At 42.0% G+C, this 15,105-nt stretch overlaps 2 protein-coding genes across 2 annotated transcripts; both read left to right on the forward strand.

The window, feature by feature from the left end:
* Window positions 1-1,566: 1,566 nt before the first annotated feature.
* On the forward strand, window positions 1,567-4,848 carry LOC120057884 (G-protein coupled receptor 1-like). The gene is made up of 3 exons (XM_039006360.1): window positions 1,567-1,773; window positions 2,392-2,508; window positions 2,751-4,848. Exon 3 carries the CDS (start codon window positions 2,785-2,787, stop codon window positions 3,871-3,873), a length of 1,089 nt encoding a protein of 362 aa, XP_038862288.1. The 5' UTR covers window positions 1,567-1,773; window positions 2,392-2,508; window positions 2,751-2,784; the 3' UTR covers window positions 3,874-4,848.
* A 3,574-nt stretch (window positions 4,849-8,422) lies between these two features.
* Window positions 8,423-15,073, forward strand: LOC120057885 (NADH-ubiquinone oxidoreductase 75 kDa subunit, mitochondrial-like). The gene is made up of 19 exons (XM_039006361.1): window positions 8,423-8,463; window positions 9,016-9,092; window positions 9,470-9,564; window positions 9,691-9,798; window positions 9,909-9,985; window positions 10,087-10,168; window positions 10,326-10,456; window positions 10,564-10,749; window positions 11,533-11,667; window positions 11,758-11,872; window positions 12,234-12,379; window positions 12,478-12,606; window positions 12,797-12,926; window positions 13,024-13,184; window positions 13,293-13,447; window positions 13,581-13,756; window positions 13,844-13,978; window positions 14,244-14,316; window positions 14,396-15,073. Exons 1-19 carry the CDS (start codon window positions 8,450-8,452, stop codon window positions 14,485-14,487), a joined length of 2,217 nt encoding a protein of 738 aa, XP_038862289.1. The 5' UTR covers window positions 8,423-8,449; the 3' UTR covers window positions 14,488-15,073.
* Window positions 15,074-15,105: the final 32 nt, after the last annotated feature.

Consider the following 15,105-nt stretch of genomic DNA (forward strand, 5'->3'; position numbering starts at 1 on the left):
CTTCAGATGAAAAAGTGCCATCCCAACTAGGATCAGTCTTGGGCAATTCTGTGTGATACAGATAGGATCTATATCACATAAAGATCACACAAAATTGCCCAAGACAGATCCTAGTTACTATCGGAGCTAGTGGGAGAGTATGTCTGCTTCACTAAGGCTGCGTTGCTGTCTTTTAAATATTTGATAAAGCTTTGCGTATCCTTTGCATAACACATGGCACCTCCAGATTTCATGTCCATCACGCTCTTTTAAGCAGTAAATAAAATCCACACAGAGAGCTGCACTTCAATCATGATTTTAATGTAGTGCCCAGTATGTCCAGTTCAAATAATGTATCCAACCGTGTGTAATTACATAGGGTGAGAAATACTTAAATGGTCACATTCATTGCTTTACTTTATCCCTATGAGGGGTTGCTCTTACAACTAGTGTATGAAGGTAGGCCCTACCCTCTTTTTACAAATACCCTTAAATGTAGGCATTTTAGAGGGCACCATCTCTGCATTTTGCTGCCATAGGCTATTGCTGTCCATCCTTCCAGTAAGACCCTCCTTAGCACTTAGTATCCTCCAGGAGGATTGTTTGTCAGGACTACTCATGTGTGCCTGGCACGACCGGCAGGCCTCTTGATCAAATCTATGATTGTTGCGCAACCGTGCGCACACACACACAAACACAAACAGACACACTCTCAGTATTTTACACACACACACACACACACACACACACACACACACACACACACACACACACACACACACACACACACACACACACACACACACACACACACACACACACACACACACACACACACACACACACACACACACACACACTGTCCCCCTATCGGTCCTGCAGGATCTGACAGCTCCTCCCTCTGGGTTAAATGGGCCGCAGTAGGATGGCCAGCTAGGGTCGCTTGGCAGAGATAAAGAGAAAAGCCTGTTTTGTTATTTTAAGAGGCAAAGAGTGGTAAAAGTAAGCAGTTTTTCACATTAATTACTTCTTTGGGGGATTTCATTTGGAGGGTTTTTTTGGTATGCGGAGGATTTAAATTTCGTAACTTATACTTGACATCAAATCTAGTATCTGCACAAGATGATAATCATATATGCTCAGAGATTGTAAAAACAATAAATTAATGCAATATAATGGATTCCTGAAGACCAGGGTTACTCTAAACCTGACGTTTTTGTGTTATTGATTTAGACTTGCTCTGTATATTTTCCTGATGTTCTTTTTAAATACCATACACTGCAGTAAATCATGCTTACTATAGGCTTACTGGTGCTTGGAACTTCTGAGATTGAATTGCTAGTGGTCAGCCAGTCGGAAAATCTGTCCTCACCTATTCTATAAGTAAAGGAATGTTTAATATAAGTAATTTAGTGATTATTCTCTTAAACAAGGCATTCCTTTCCTCCCCATGCCAGCACCCCAAGTTTTCCTCATTCCTATACAGTGCAAGTGATGCGTCAGTGGACGCGCCCACTTGGACAACGACCCAACTCTCCAGTATTTATACGGTGTAACGGGTTTACGCACAGACTCTAACGAGGATACTCGAACATAAACGATACTCCAACCCCAGTAATAACATAGGGATGGAGTTTGGAATTTCAATTAAACCTATCACTCAGTGAGACAAATTGTAAAATAGTGAGAGTTAGTGAGAGCCTAACTATTTTATGCTGCTTTAACTCTGAAAGTTTTCGTTTGGGTGATTTCGACTCCGAGACGGTTCGCGGGACATAGAGAAGCAACTGGGAGGTATGCATACAGTATGTAGACTAGGAGGCTTTCATGGGTGTTGGATACCGCATAAGAAAATGGATAGCAAAATCGCAAAATATCAGATGCAGTTTTTTCTGATCATTCAGACTGACCTTAACATTACTTATTAAATAGTTATATGTATATAGAACATACATCACGAACGTATATGTTAATAGTAGATTCATAACTCAAGTACTGTATCATGTGGCAAATTATTTTAAAACAAAACATATTTGAATTATGCCTACAGTTAAATTCTGTTGTCATTGTGTTTTAGCTTTTGAGTTTTACTACTGTTGCCTTCAGTTTATCTGACCATAGACCTTTAAGGCCAAAGTTAGACTGAAGAGACTGTGTTGTGTGCAATTTTGTGGGTTGGAGGTCCGTTTGTACTGAAGATTTATTGTGTTTACGGGTCACATAAGTTCACGTTGAGGCCCGGAAGAAACAGATAAGCAGGATGTAGTCATGATTTAACAATGTGTGACACTGTGTGTGTGCGTGTTGTGGGTGTGTGTGTGTGTGCACGCGTGTGTGTGTGAGTGTGAAGGGTGTGGGCACTCCACCTACCCTCTTTTTCATGTCAGCTCACTAATGATGACACTCTTCCAGGATAAGGACCCAGCTGTAATTAAATTTCAGTTTTCAAACAACTGGAGGAACTGTGACCAGGACACTAACAAAAGCAAATTTTGTGTAAAAGAAGTGCAGGGACATTTGCAGTACCAGGTGAGAAGCCATGATGTAAAAACATAATGGGCTATTAATGACAACAATATCTCTTTTGCGGAACATCTGCATGTTGTATTGTACACGGCAATTAAAAATATTGTGTTAACACGTTATCAACATGAGTAATTACAGGGTGACTACAGAAGTGCAAGAGCAACTTAATGCAACTTACATTTTAACTGACAAAACAAATGACACATATTGAAGGACTGCGTCTTATTGCTTTTTCTTTCTTACAGGACCTCTGCTTACAAAGGTAGTAGCGCTGCAGTAATGGAAGAATCCTCGCAAGACTATGACAATTACACCTACGATTATCTGGAGTATGGAGACTTGGAAGAAGAAAAGGTCAAAGGTGGATACTCTCAGAAGGAGGCTATGCACATCATATCAGTTATCATATATAGTATTTCCTTCGTGCTCGGTGTCACTGGAAATGGAATAGTCATATGGGTGACGGCATTTAAAAGCAAACGGACAGTGAACAGTATATGGTTGCTGAACATGGCTATCGCAGATTTTGTGTTTGTGCTCTTTTTGCCCTTCTCCATCGACTACGTTCTTCGAGACTTCCACTGGTCCTTTGGGCTGGTCATGTGTAAACTCAACTCGTTTGTGTCTGTGATGAACATGTACGCCAGTGTGCTCTTCCTCATGATTCTCAGTCTAGACAGGTATGTCTCATTGGTCCACCTTAGCTGGTCTCAGAGGAGTCGCACTATACGGCGAGCCTGGATCGTATGTGGCTGTGTGTGGGGGGTGTCTGCTCTACTGAGCCACCCTACTCTGATATTCCGTGACACTATGCACATACATGGCAGGGTGGTGTGCTTCAACAACTTCAATGTCCAGGATGGACATACAGCTGCTATGATACATATCACGCTGGTGGCCGTTCGTACAGCAGTGGGCTTCTTACTGCCCTTCAGTGCCATCTGCGTGACTGGAATTCTCCTGGCAATCAAAGTCCACCAGTCTGAAGATTCTGTGCGCCTATCCAGCTTCTCTAAAACAGTTTCCGCTGTCATTCTGGCCTTCTTTTTTTGCTGGGCACCGTTCCATACCTTTAGTTTAATGGAGCTTTCCATGCACTCTTCAATGTTTCTACATACTGTTCTGAAGACAGGCTTTCCTCTTGCTACTAGCTTAGCCTTTTTCAACAGCTGTGTCAACCCTCTCCTCTACATGTTGGTGGGCAAGAAGGTTCGCCAGCTCCTGAAGCGCTCGTGTCTGGACATCACAAAGAGTTATCTGCGGGAGCTCAGCCAGTCCATCTCTGCAACTGAATCGGTGACTGTAGCAGACATCAGTCCTTCAGACATCCCTCCACCAGAGGAGCCCACAGAATCATCAACTGTATGATTATAATGCAGTACTTCCTAAACCCACAGTTACCTGTAAAGCAGAAATCAACAAGAACTGCTATTTTACCTTTGAGAGCCAGCCTGACCATTATTTTACCAGATGTGACTTATTTTATATTCTACTTCAGTGTAACATTTCTGCTAGTTGTTTCAGTTGGATATTTCCAAGCAGCAATTACTCAGAGTGCCAACTTCTGTTGACTGTAAATTGCCCTCAGTGGAAAACCTGAGTAAAGTCGTGCACTAAAAGTATAACTTGCACAGGGAAAAAGAGGTAACTTTAATGATTTGAAAGAATAATCTGATCCTAATTACCCCAAAAACAAACAGGAAAGGGGGCCAACCATCCCCACAGCCTCTGGAACAGGAATTATTAGAAGCAGATCTACCATTTTCATAAACACTTTGTATTTAGATTTCGATCTTTAAACAAATCCAAGTTTAACCCTGATGGAAATGTGCAAATCTCAGTAGGCCTTCTCTTTCCCTTAGGAATATATTACATTGAAAAGGTATGTTTTCCTTTCTAAGCTAATTTCCTGTTATAGTGTTCTCTGTTATTATACACTATAAAAAATGCTGGGTTAAAAACAAAACAAAAATTTGGGTAAATATTGGACAGAACACATGTTGGGTTATTTTGACCCAGCCAGTTGGGTCACAAACAACCCATTGTTTTCTTTAAAAGAGAAAGGTTGGGTTGTTGATGCTCGGTTATTGAGCTATGATCCACCGGGTCAGACCAGAAGACTGGAGGCTTGACTTAGTAGGGGTGTGGTTTTTAGATAGTTATTTTTGGCCACATGTGAGGGCAAATGTCATTCCGGTTAATCTGTTCTGTTTTCTTGTCATCACCTGTTAAGGTTGAGCAATAACACTTTTCAAATCAAGTCAAATTTTATGAGTCACATGCACAGAATACAACAGGTTACCGTGAAAGGCTTACTTACAAGCCCTTAACTGACAGTGCAGTTCAAGAAATAGAGTTGAGAAAATATGTACTAAATTAAATTAAATTAAAAAATGAAAAGTAACACAATAAAATAACAATAACAAGGCTATATACAAGGGGTACCGGTACCGAGTCAATGTGCAGGGGTACAGGTTAGTCGAGGTAATTTGAACATGTAGGTAGGGGTAAAGTGGCTATGCATAGATAATAAACAGCGAGTAGCAGCAGTGTAAAACAAAGAGGGGTCAATGTAAATAGTCCGGGTGGCCATTTGATTAATTGTTCAGCAGTCTTATGGCTTGGAGGTAGAAGCTGTTAAGGATGGCAGGAAGCTTGGCCCCAGTCATGTACAGGGCCATATGCACTACCCTCTATAGCACCTTACGGTTGGATGTCGAACAGTTACCATACCAGCCGGTGATGCCACCGGTCAGGATGCTCTCGATGGTGCAGCTGTATAAATTTTTGAGGATCTGGGGACCCATGCCAAATCTTTTCAGTCTCCTGCAGGGGAAAAGGTGATGTCGTGCCCTCTTAACGACTGTCTTGGTGTGTTTGGACCATGATAGTTTGCTTGTGATGTGGACTTGAAACTTCAAACTCTCGACCTGCTCCACCACAGCCCCGTTGATGTGAATGGGGGCGTGTTCTGCCCTCCTTTTCCTGTAGTCCACGATCAGCTCCTTTGTCTTGCTCACGTTGAGGGAGAGGTTGTTGTCCTGGCACCACACTGCCAGGTCTCTGACATCCTCCCTATAGGCTGTCCCATTGTTGTCTATGATCAGGCCTACCACTGTTGTGTCGTCCGCAAACTTAATGATGGTGTTAGAGCCACACAGCCGTGCTTGGCCACACAGTCGTTGGTGAACAGGGAGTACAGGAGGGGACTAAGCACGCACTCCAGAGGGGCCCCAGTGTTGAGGATCAGAGTGGCAGATGTGTTGTTGCCTACCCTTATCATCTGGGGGTGGCCCGTCAGGACATCCAGGATCCATCTACAGAGGGAGGTGTTTAGTCCCATGGTCCTTAGTTTAGTGATGAGATTTGTGGGCACTATGGTGTTGATTGCTGAGATGTAGTCAATGAACAGCATTCTCACATAGGTGTTATTTTTGTCCAGGTGGGAAAGGGCAGTGTGGAGTGCAATTGAGATTGCGCCATCTGTAGATCTGTTGGGGCGGTATGTGAATTGGAGTGGGTCTAGGGTTTCCGGGGTGATGTGGTTGATGTGAGCCATGACCAGCATTTCAAATCACTTCATGGCTACCGACGTGAGTGCTATGGGGCGGTAGTCAATTAGGCAGGTTACCTTCGCTTTCTTGGACACAGGGACTATTCACTTCCTTGCTGGGTTGACTCAGCAGATGTCTTTTTAATGTAATCCATAGGTTATTTTCAAGAGGCATGGCTTTCATGAGAGTAAATGTCATTCCTGTTCATCATGTTATGTTTGGTTCACTTATAATAAAGACATTCCTTTAATATTTTTGTACATTACATATTTGAATATGAAATTAATAACATTATTTAACTATCCAAACATTGGGATATGCATCAGCACTTGAACAACTTAATTTATTAAGCTACAAAAGTGTCACTACTCAACCTGAAGGTATACACACAATACAACAGAACAGATTAACCGGAATTATTATTATTTTTTTTAAACTTTATTTAACCAGGTAGGCTAGTTGAGAACAAGTTCTCATTTACAACATTTACTCTCGTGGGTGGCCAAAAATATCTATATAAAATCCACGCCGCTACTAGGCCACGCCTCCAGTTTTCTGATCTGACCCGGTGTTTTTAACCCAGCATTTTTTCGAGTGTATGGCTGGTGTACACAAGAGCCAAATTCTATTTGGCCTTTATTTCCTTCTCAAATTATAATAAATCTATAAATGAATCACTTATGTTTACATTACATTTTCAAATAGTGTTCACATTGCTTTCACTGTGTGGGAATTTGCAATCTATGAGGGAAATTTGAAATGCAATTTATTTGTTAATTCTAATATATTTGAGTCAAAGGAATACAAAATAAATCCAATCCCTTATCTTTATTGGTAGTGTGTTTAAATATTTATTGCATCTGTTATAGGGAAGCAGTGCCAGGAGTGCTGCTATATAAAGTGGTGCTCAATCTCCAGGGAACTAACAGGATATTGCCTGTAACCTCATTAAGGTTAGAGTACACTGAGGATGGAATAAACATACCACATGCGTAGTTGATCAAAGAAGAATACACAAGAAGACGTGAACATCTAATACGCATTCAATTATAGCTAGAGAGTGTGTTGCCACTCTCCACTCTCAAATATGTGGATTTCCAATATATCACTTAATCCTAACTGCTGTCTTCCTGAAGTTCAGTCCCGTTGTTGTCAATGTAAATGTTATTGGTAAACAAACCCAGATGAGTTGAGATTGGTTGGGTAATGTGGTCCACATCTGGAACCATGGCCTGAGGAAACATCAACTGTATCATTGTTGTATTAATCACCCCATTTCTTCTGCCAATACCTTGACACAACACTTGGAATAGTGGGCTATTGACATTTGATTCAGATTAATTTATTAGGCAAATGAGGGGTGTTGTTGAAAAATAATCTGGAATGAATGAAACCAGATTGGGATTTTTGGACACCTAATTGGGGATTTAAACTGAATAGAGATAGGAATGAAAAGCCATTTTATAGTCAAGTGCATCTCAGGGAAGCAAATCCAGTTGCATGTCCTGGATGGAAATGAATTGCTCAGCTAGGGAGAATGTCTGAAGTTCTCACATGCAAAGAAATCAGTAGACTAGTTTACTACTAATTACAGATTTATAAAAGACTAGTAGTTCAGCTACTACTAATTTACAGATTGGAAAATACTCATATAATTTATTTTTATTTATTTATTTTTATTGAACCTTTATTTAACTCTGCAAGTCAGTTAAGAACAAATTCTTATTTACAATGATGGCCTACCACAAGGCAAAAGGCCTGTGGGGACGGGGGCTGGGATTAAAAATACATTTTATTAAAATATAGGACAAAACACACATCACGACAAGAGAGACAACACTACATATTGAGAGACCTAAAACAACAACATAGCATGGTAGCAACACATGACAACACAGCATGGTAGCAACACAACATGACAACAACATGGTAGCAACAATGTTTATTGTTGAGAGGCTGTCTTCACTTTTTAGGTACTGAATGCATCCCCATAGAGATATGGTAATGTATTGACCAAATGGCAACATTATTAGGCTACATTAGGATGATGCTTTCAAGACAACTGGGAATTTGGAAAAGAACGAGGTCAAAGCATGACGTCGTTTTTTTTCAGGTTGGAAAATCGGAGCTCTAGAAAGATGCCCGAGTTTCCAACTTGGAATTCCTAGTTGATGACCATTTAATGGTCATTAATGGATGACCATTAAAAACGATTTTTCCCAGTCGGAGCACTTTTTTTCCGAGTTCCCAGTTGTCCTGAACGCACTGAAGTCGGAGAATTCCGAGTTCCCAGTTGTTTTGAACGCGGCATATATTACGGGAATTACCAAATCGTGTCGCATTTGAATAGAGAAAGTGCGCAGTCAGTGGTGTCCATTGGGGTACTGCCGATGCTAGTGGCAAGGTAAGGACTTGCAATGACTGCTCTCGTGTTTACATTTTAAAAGTATAAGAGGAATGTGATATTTGAAGGTGTTTTGAAATCCATCATGACTAGTTTAGGACAAAGCACCACGAAGTGCGACGGTTGTAAAAATAGATAGCTAACGTTAGCGGTTTAGTATAGATGGGTCATGGCCATAGTAAAATAAAGGATCAGTGTTGTCAGGGATAGCAGTTATGCATTTGCAAGCTGTTGTTTTCTTATCATAAATACGCAACTGCTATGTAGCTTTACAAATAAATATGCGAATGATTACCTTGTAGCTAACGTTAGCTAGCCATTTACACAGCTAACGTTAATCTTTTTATTCCTGTCTAATCTGAGAGACGGGTTAATGCCAAATGCATCACTTGCGTATTTAGCGTATGTCTGAACACAAGCAATCTTTATACACAAATATCAGGTGATGCTGCTTGCTAATATGGAAGTGATTGCACTTTCTAAATGACAAGTAAAGTTGATGAAATTACCTTTTTAGTTGGCTATTTTACCTGTACATATTTTCGTTTTCAGCATGTTGCGTCTACCTGGGGTGAGTCGGGCTCTCGGAGTCGCTCACTCTACAGGGAGCGTGGCAATCACAAAAAATGGTAGGCCTCATCAATTTACCAACAGTATTAATAATATCATGATATGTTATTATACATGAAGGAATAAGATGTGAACAATTCGTATGGCACATGTGCCCATGTTGTCCTTGTTACTTTATTCTTGTCACGGATTATCTGCAGGATAACAGAATTGCCAGGGTTTGGCTGGAATGGTGATATCCGATCTGCTCTATTTAGTGCAGGTGGTTTGTTAAAATGGCCTTTTATTGTGATGGCGCACTACATAATTCATTAGTTCAATTTAAAATTGGGATAATAAAGTCTATGCCATTGTGTGAAATACAAAGAGTAAGATGGAGGGTGGTTTTAGATACAAGGATGTAGACTGTGTTTAAAAAAAAAATATGTGTTTATAGTTCACAACGCAGCTACAGCAGCAGCCAGTAACCTGGTGGAGGTATTTGTGGATGGGAAGCCACTCATGGTGGAACCAGGAACCACAGTGCTGCAGGTAGCGGGGGCTCTAATCACTAATATTTGACAAATACTTGACTCTAGAATATAATGTCTTGTCAGATGTTTATACAGAGTAACTGCTTTGGCAATTACGTTAGACTTTATTGATATCTTGTTTTAGGCATGTGAAAAGGTGGGAGTGCAGATTCCTCGCTTCTGTTACCATGAGCGCCTGTCAGTTGCAGGGAACTGTCGGATGTGTCTCGTGGAGATCGAGAAAGCTCCAAAGGTATGTTCTTATGGGTTATTGAAGCTTTTCAATTGGCTGGCATGTACTTGTACCCTTGTTTATGATGTACACTCTTATTCTAATATTAACACATGCACATCTCTTTACAGCCAGTGGCAGCATGTGCCATGCCAGTCATGAAGGGTTGGAACATTTTAACTGACTCTGACAAAACAAGGAAAGCTAGGTAGGAAGAATCACCTGCAAACACATAATCCTTTTTCATTACCTTCTTATTTGGTAATCATCACCAGTACTATAGCATTTTTTTTTACCCTCTTCTGGTAGAGAGGGTGTGATGGAGTTCCTGTTGGCCAATCACCCTTTAGACTGCCCAATCTGTGACCAGGGGGGAGAATGTGACCTTCAGGTAAAAATATGTCATCGTTGTTTCCTAGAACTTCTAAATCTCCTCTTGAAGAGGATAGTAATGATGATGATTCATCAAGTGAAAGGAACTGGTAATGAGGTTTTTGGCATTGGACTTGTAAAAGTAACATGTTTTTGCCATTGTGTGCTGACTGCAGGACCAGTCCATGCAGTTTGGCAGTGACCGGAGCCGCTTCTTAGAGAGCAAGAGAGCTGTGGAGGACAAGAACATTGGTCCCCTCATCAAGACCATCATGACCCGCTGTATCCAGTGCACCCGATGTGTCCGGTGAGTCAGACTAGTAATCATGGTCCACCTTGGAAGGATTAATTATACTAATAATTTCAAAAGGGGGCCGATATCTATGTGCTAAATAATGTTTTCCATCTTTGCAGCTTTGCCAGTGAGATTGCAGGTGTGGAGGATCTGGGAACCACTGGAAGGGGCAATGACTTGCAAATTGGCACTTATGTGGAGAAGATGTTCATGTCGGAGCTGTCTGGGAATGTAATTGACATATGCCCTGTGGGAGCACTGACTTCCAAGCCGTATGCCTTCACTTCCCGTCCCTGGGAGACCAGGTATGTGCATTACAGTATGTTGTTTTGAATACAATACAAGCCAGCTCTTGAAATGGAATCCAAGTAGTAGTACAGTAATCCCTCGTTTATCGCGGGGGTTACGTTCCGAAAATGACCCGCGATAAGTGAAATCCGCGAAATAGAAAACTTTTTTTTTTTTTACAATTAGCAACTATTACATGTATACAAATACAGTGACTCACGTGTAGGCCGTTTCACTGCTCTTCAGACTGGGCCGCTGCATCCTGACTGCGCTCTGCAGTGTTCTCTTCTTCTGAAGCCCGCGGTGCAGGTGTGTTTGTTCGGGAGAAGAACATAGTGATAGGCAGCTGTTGTCGCTCTTTTTTCTTCTTTGCAAAAAGATCCTTGTACACCGACATGCCACCATCGATTACGTTGGAGAACTGTAATGAACGGCTCATCAAAGGGTCCCATTCCTCAGCTACTCGCTTAAGTTCAGTGGCCATTATGGGTTTAGGAGATGTTCGAAATTACAAGATAATTTGGCCAACTTAATGTAAATTTGCCAAGCTGTTTTATGTACGTACACATAACTGCACGAGACGACAAAATGATAGCACAATTCGTAGCATGTTTTGATACAAGAAGCGGGAGTGAGTTTTTAGCGAATCAGAATGCAGAGCACAATGCACAAAAAAAAAAAAAAAAATGCATTATGAAAATCCGCGAAATAGCGAATCCGCGATAAGTGAACCGCGAAGTGGCGAGGGATCACTGTATATAGACCTTGTTGGTTATCAACTAACCTTTCTCTCCTCACAGGAAGACTGAATCCATTGACGTGCTGGATGCGGTGGGCAGCAACATCGTGGTGAGCACCCGGGGTGGTGAGGTCATGAGGATTCTGCCCCGTCTCCACGAGGACATCAATGAGGAGTGGATCTCAGATAAGACCAGGTAAGCTGAGGACCAGCTCATGTCAAAACCACACTGCTTTCCCTTGTCTGTCTGAATTAACAGTGAACTCATTCTCTCCCTCGATGGCAGGTTTGCCTACGATGGGCTGAAGCGGCAGCGCCTCACTCAGCCCATGGTGAAGGATGCGTCTGGTCAGCTGGTGGCCACTTCCTGGGAGGATGTGTTGACTAGAGTGGCTGGGGTGGTATGTGATATTTGTGGCATATTGAACGTTTCTGTTTAAAGTCGGACCTTCCTCCATGTTATGTGGGCGGTGCACAATTGGCCCAGCGTCGTCTGGTTTTGGCCGGTGTAGGCCGTCATTGTAAATAAGAATTTGTTCTTAACTGACATGCCTAGTTAAATAAAAGTTAAATTAAAAACAATTTTTTAAAAGTTTATCAGCAACGAGAGAACAGTTTATCCACAGTGTTTCATGACCTGAGATGTAGTTTGATCTGTTGTGATTCATGCATTTCCATGTTGATGTTCTTGTGTTTGTGTGCAAGTCTTTTAAATGGTGTGTAGACACGAGTAGCCTATTACATCAGTGTTTACTTTTGCAGTTGCAAGGAGCCCAAGGCACCAGTGTAGCGGCCGTTGTAGGAGGGATGGTGGATGCAGAGGCTCTAATCGCCCTGAAAGACATGCTGAACCGCTTGAATAGTGACAGCCTATGTACTGAGGAGATCTTCCCCATGGCTGGGGCTGGGTAAGGCAAGGCTGAGCCTGAGGGGAATACAGTGGTACAGAGCTAGTTAAGATAAGACCTCAGTGGAACATTCCTGATTTGGGTTCTATTTACTATAGTTCTGACCTGCGCTCAAACTACCTACTGAATTCCCGCATCGCTGGCATTGAAGAGGCTGATTTGCTGCTCCTAGTTGGCACCAACCCACGCTATGAGGCACCACTTTTCAACGCACGCATCAGGAAGAGGTATAGCTGGGATGGGATTTAAGTGCTGACAAAAATCACTGGCATCTCAATTAGCATGTAAACTGTCAGAGCTGTGTGCAGCATCCAGCTCCTGATTTACGCACTCTCTTTAAGTGGAAACTATAAATCTTAAACATGTTTACACCATTGAGATGACTGGTATGCATGCTTCATGTTGTACCCTGGGTAGTTGGCTTCATAACGAGCTGCAGGTAGCCTTGGTGGGGCAGGAGGTGGACTTGACCTACACATACGATCATCTTGGGGTGTCTGCTAAGGTCCTGCAGGAAATAGCTGCTGGGACTCACCCCTTCTCTAAGGTAGTCATGTATTATTTACAGATCTCTCATGGTCGGCCACTTAGTGCTGTCATTGAGAATTTGCTACATCAACAGTTATTTAAAATCTCGTTCCCAGGTTCTTGCCAAGGCAAAGCGTCCTGTAGTGGTGTTGGGCAGTGGTTCCCTGCAGAGAGAGGATGGGGGTGCAATACACGCAGCAGTGTCTACCATTGCTCAGAATGCCCGTGTCAGCAGTGGAGTGGAGGAAAGCTGGAAGGTTCTCAATGTGCTTCACAGGTAATAACTACTACTGTACTTGATCTCACATTTAGATTGATGTAGAATTTGTTTTTATTAGTTTTCACAGCAAATCCGTATTTTTTTGTTGTCTGTTTCTTACTACAGGGTGGCCAGTCAAGTAGCTGCGTTGGATCTTGGGTACAAGCCAGGCGTGGAGGCCATCAGGAAGAATCCTCCCAAAGTCCTGTTCCTCCTTGGGGCCGATGCTGGCTGCATCACCCGCCAAGACCTGGCAAAGGACAGCTTCATCATTTATCAGGGTCAGCAAAGCTCCTCCACAACAGAGACATAACACTATTCTTTGGTGTGCAGAATTTCAACAATAATATCCATGATCTTTAAGTGAGTCTTGCGCCAGACTGAATGTCGTTTTTGTTTCATAACTCTACACAGGGCACCATGGAGACGCTGGGGCGACGATGGCTGACATCATTCTCCCTGGAGCAGCGTACACAGAGAAATGTAGCACCTATGTGAACACTGAGGGGCGCGCCCAACAGACTAGGCTGGCTGTGACTGCTCCAGGCATGGCCAGGGAGGACTGGAAGATCATCCGTGCCATATCTGAGGTAAACTACTGGTTCACCGCACTTATCAGTCAGTGAATGTGTTCAGTAGCAATTTCATGACTTAACTGTGTTGGCGTTTTTCTATAGCTTGCTGGACTGACACTGCCCTATGAGACCATGGATGAGGTGCGTGACAGATTGGCGGAGGTTTCACCCAACCTGGTGCGCTATGATGACGTGGAGGAGGCTAACTATTTTAAGCAGGCAAATGAACTGGCCAAGGTCAGTTGTAACACTATATATATATATAGTATATACAGTATACAATAATACTATATACACCCACACAAAAGCCTCTGTCTTCCCTGGAACTCCCTAAAGAATATTGTTATTGTTCTTCTTAGGAAGTAGGAAAAATAGTTGGCCTGAGGAAAACCTATCCTATGAACATGTTATTTTTTACATTTTTAAACACACTCTCGTGCCTCGTGTCGGCTCCATATGGTTAATTAGATTGTAAACTAATGGTCTCTGTCTTCTCCCTCAGGCTGTGAATCAGACCATCCTCACAGAGCCTCTGGTTCCTCCACAGCTCACTGTTCGAGACTTTTACATGACAGGTGAGGCAGGCCTACTGACTCTGTCTTTTCTTTACTACTGTATGTGAATGTTGTGTTAAAATCTCTCACTTCTCCACAGATCCTATCAGCAGAGCCTCTCAGACAATGGCTAAGTGTGTGAAGGCTGTAACAGAAGGAGCCCAAGCTATAGAGGAACCATCCATATGCTAAAGCTCTGTTTTGAGGGTCATTCCTCTCTAAATGTAACATGTCTATCCAACTCTCACATACTTGCAGAAATAACCAATCACCTACATATATCCATAGACATGTATCTATATGCCGTACAGTGTCATTGTAATAGATGCCTGTTCAACTCTCACACACCTATAGAAATAATTTGCACACCTACAAAAATATATTAATGTATGTCGTAAAGTCAATGCAATAGATGCAGTACCTAATACAATTCTCACTTTAACAACAGCTGTGGCACATCCATAGAAACATTTATTATGCAGTAAAGTTATTGTAATAGATGCCTATTCCATTCCTAACTATACGCACAACTTCCTATGCTATAGTATACACACAACTTCCTCATACCCTTAATGACCAAATGCAGTACAAGCACCTTTCAGTCTTCCAGCTGACAACGGCATAGATCATTTATTTCCTCTATGTATATTACCGTACCACTGTGAATTGTGTATAGATTGTATTTTCCCCAATGATTGAGAATACGCTGCTTTGTAGATAATGTATACAAGAATAAATGTAATAAATCTATTTTTCTTCATTAGGAGTCAATGGTAAAGCACAAACTCTTCTTAATTTTTGGAGATAGAG

This window comes from Salvelinus namaycush, chromosome 13 (assembly GCF_016432855.1).
Source record: "Salvelinus namaycush isolate Seneca chromosome 13, SaNama_1.0, whole genome shotgun sequence".
NCBI lineage: Eukaryota > Metazoa > Chordata > Actinopteri > Salmoniformes > Salmonidae > Salvelinus > Salvelinus namaycush.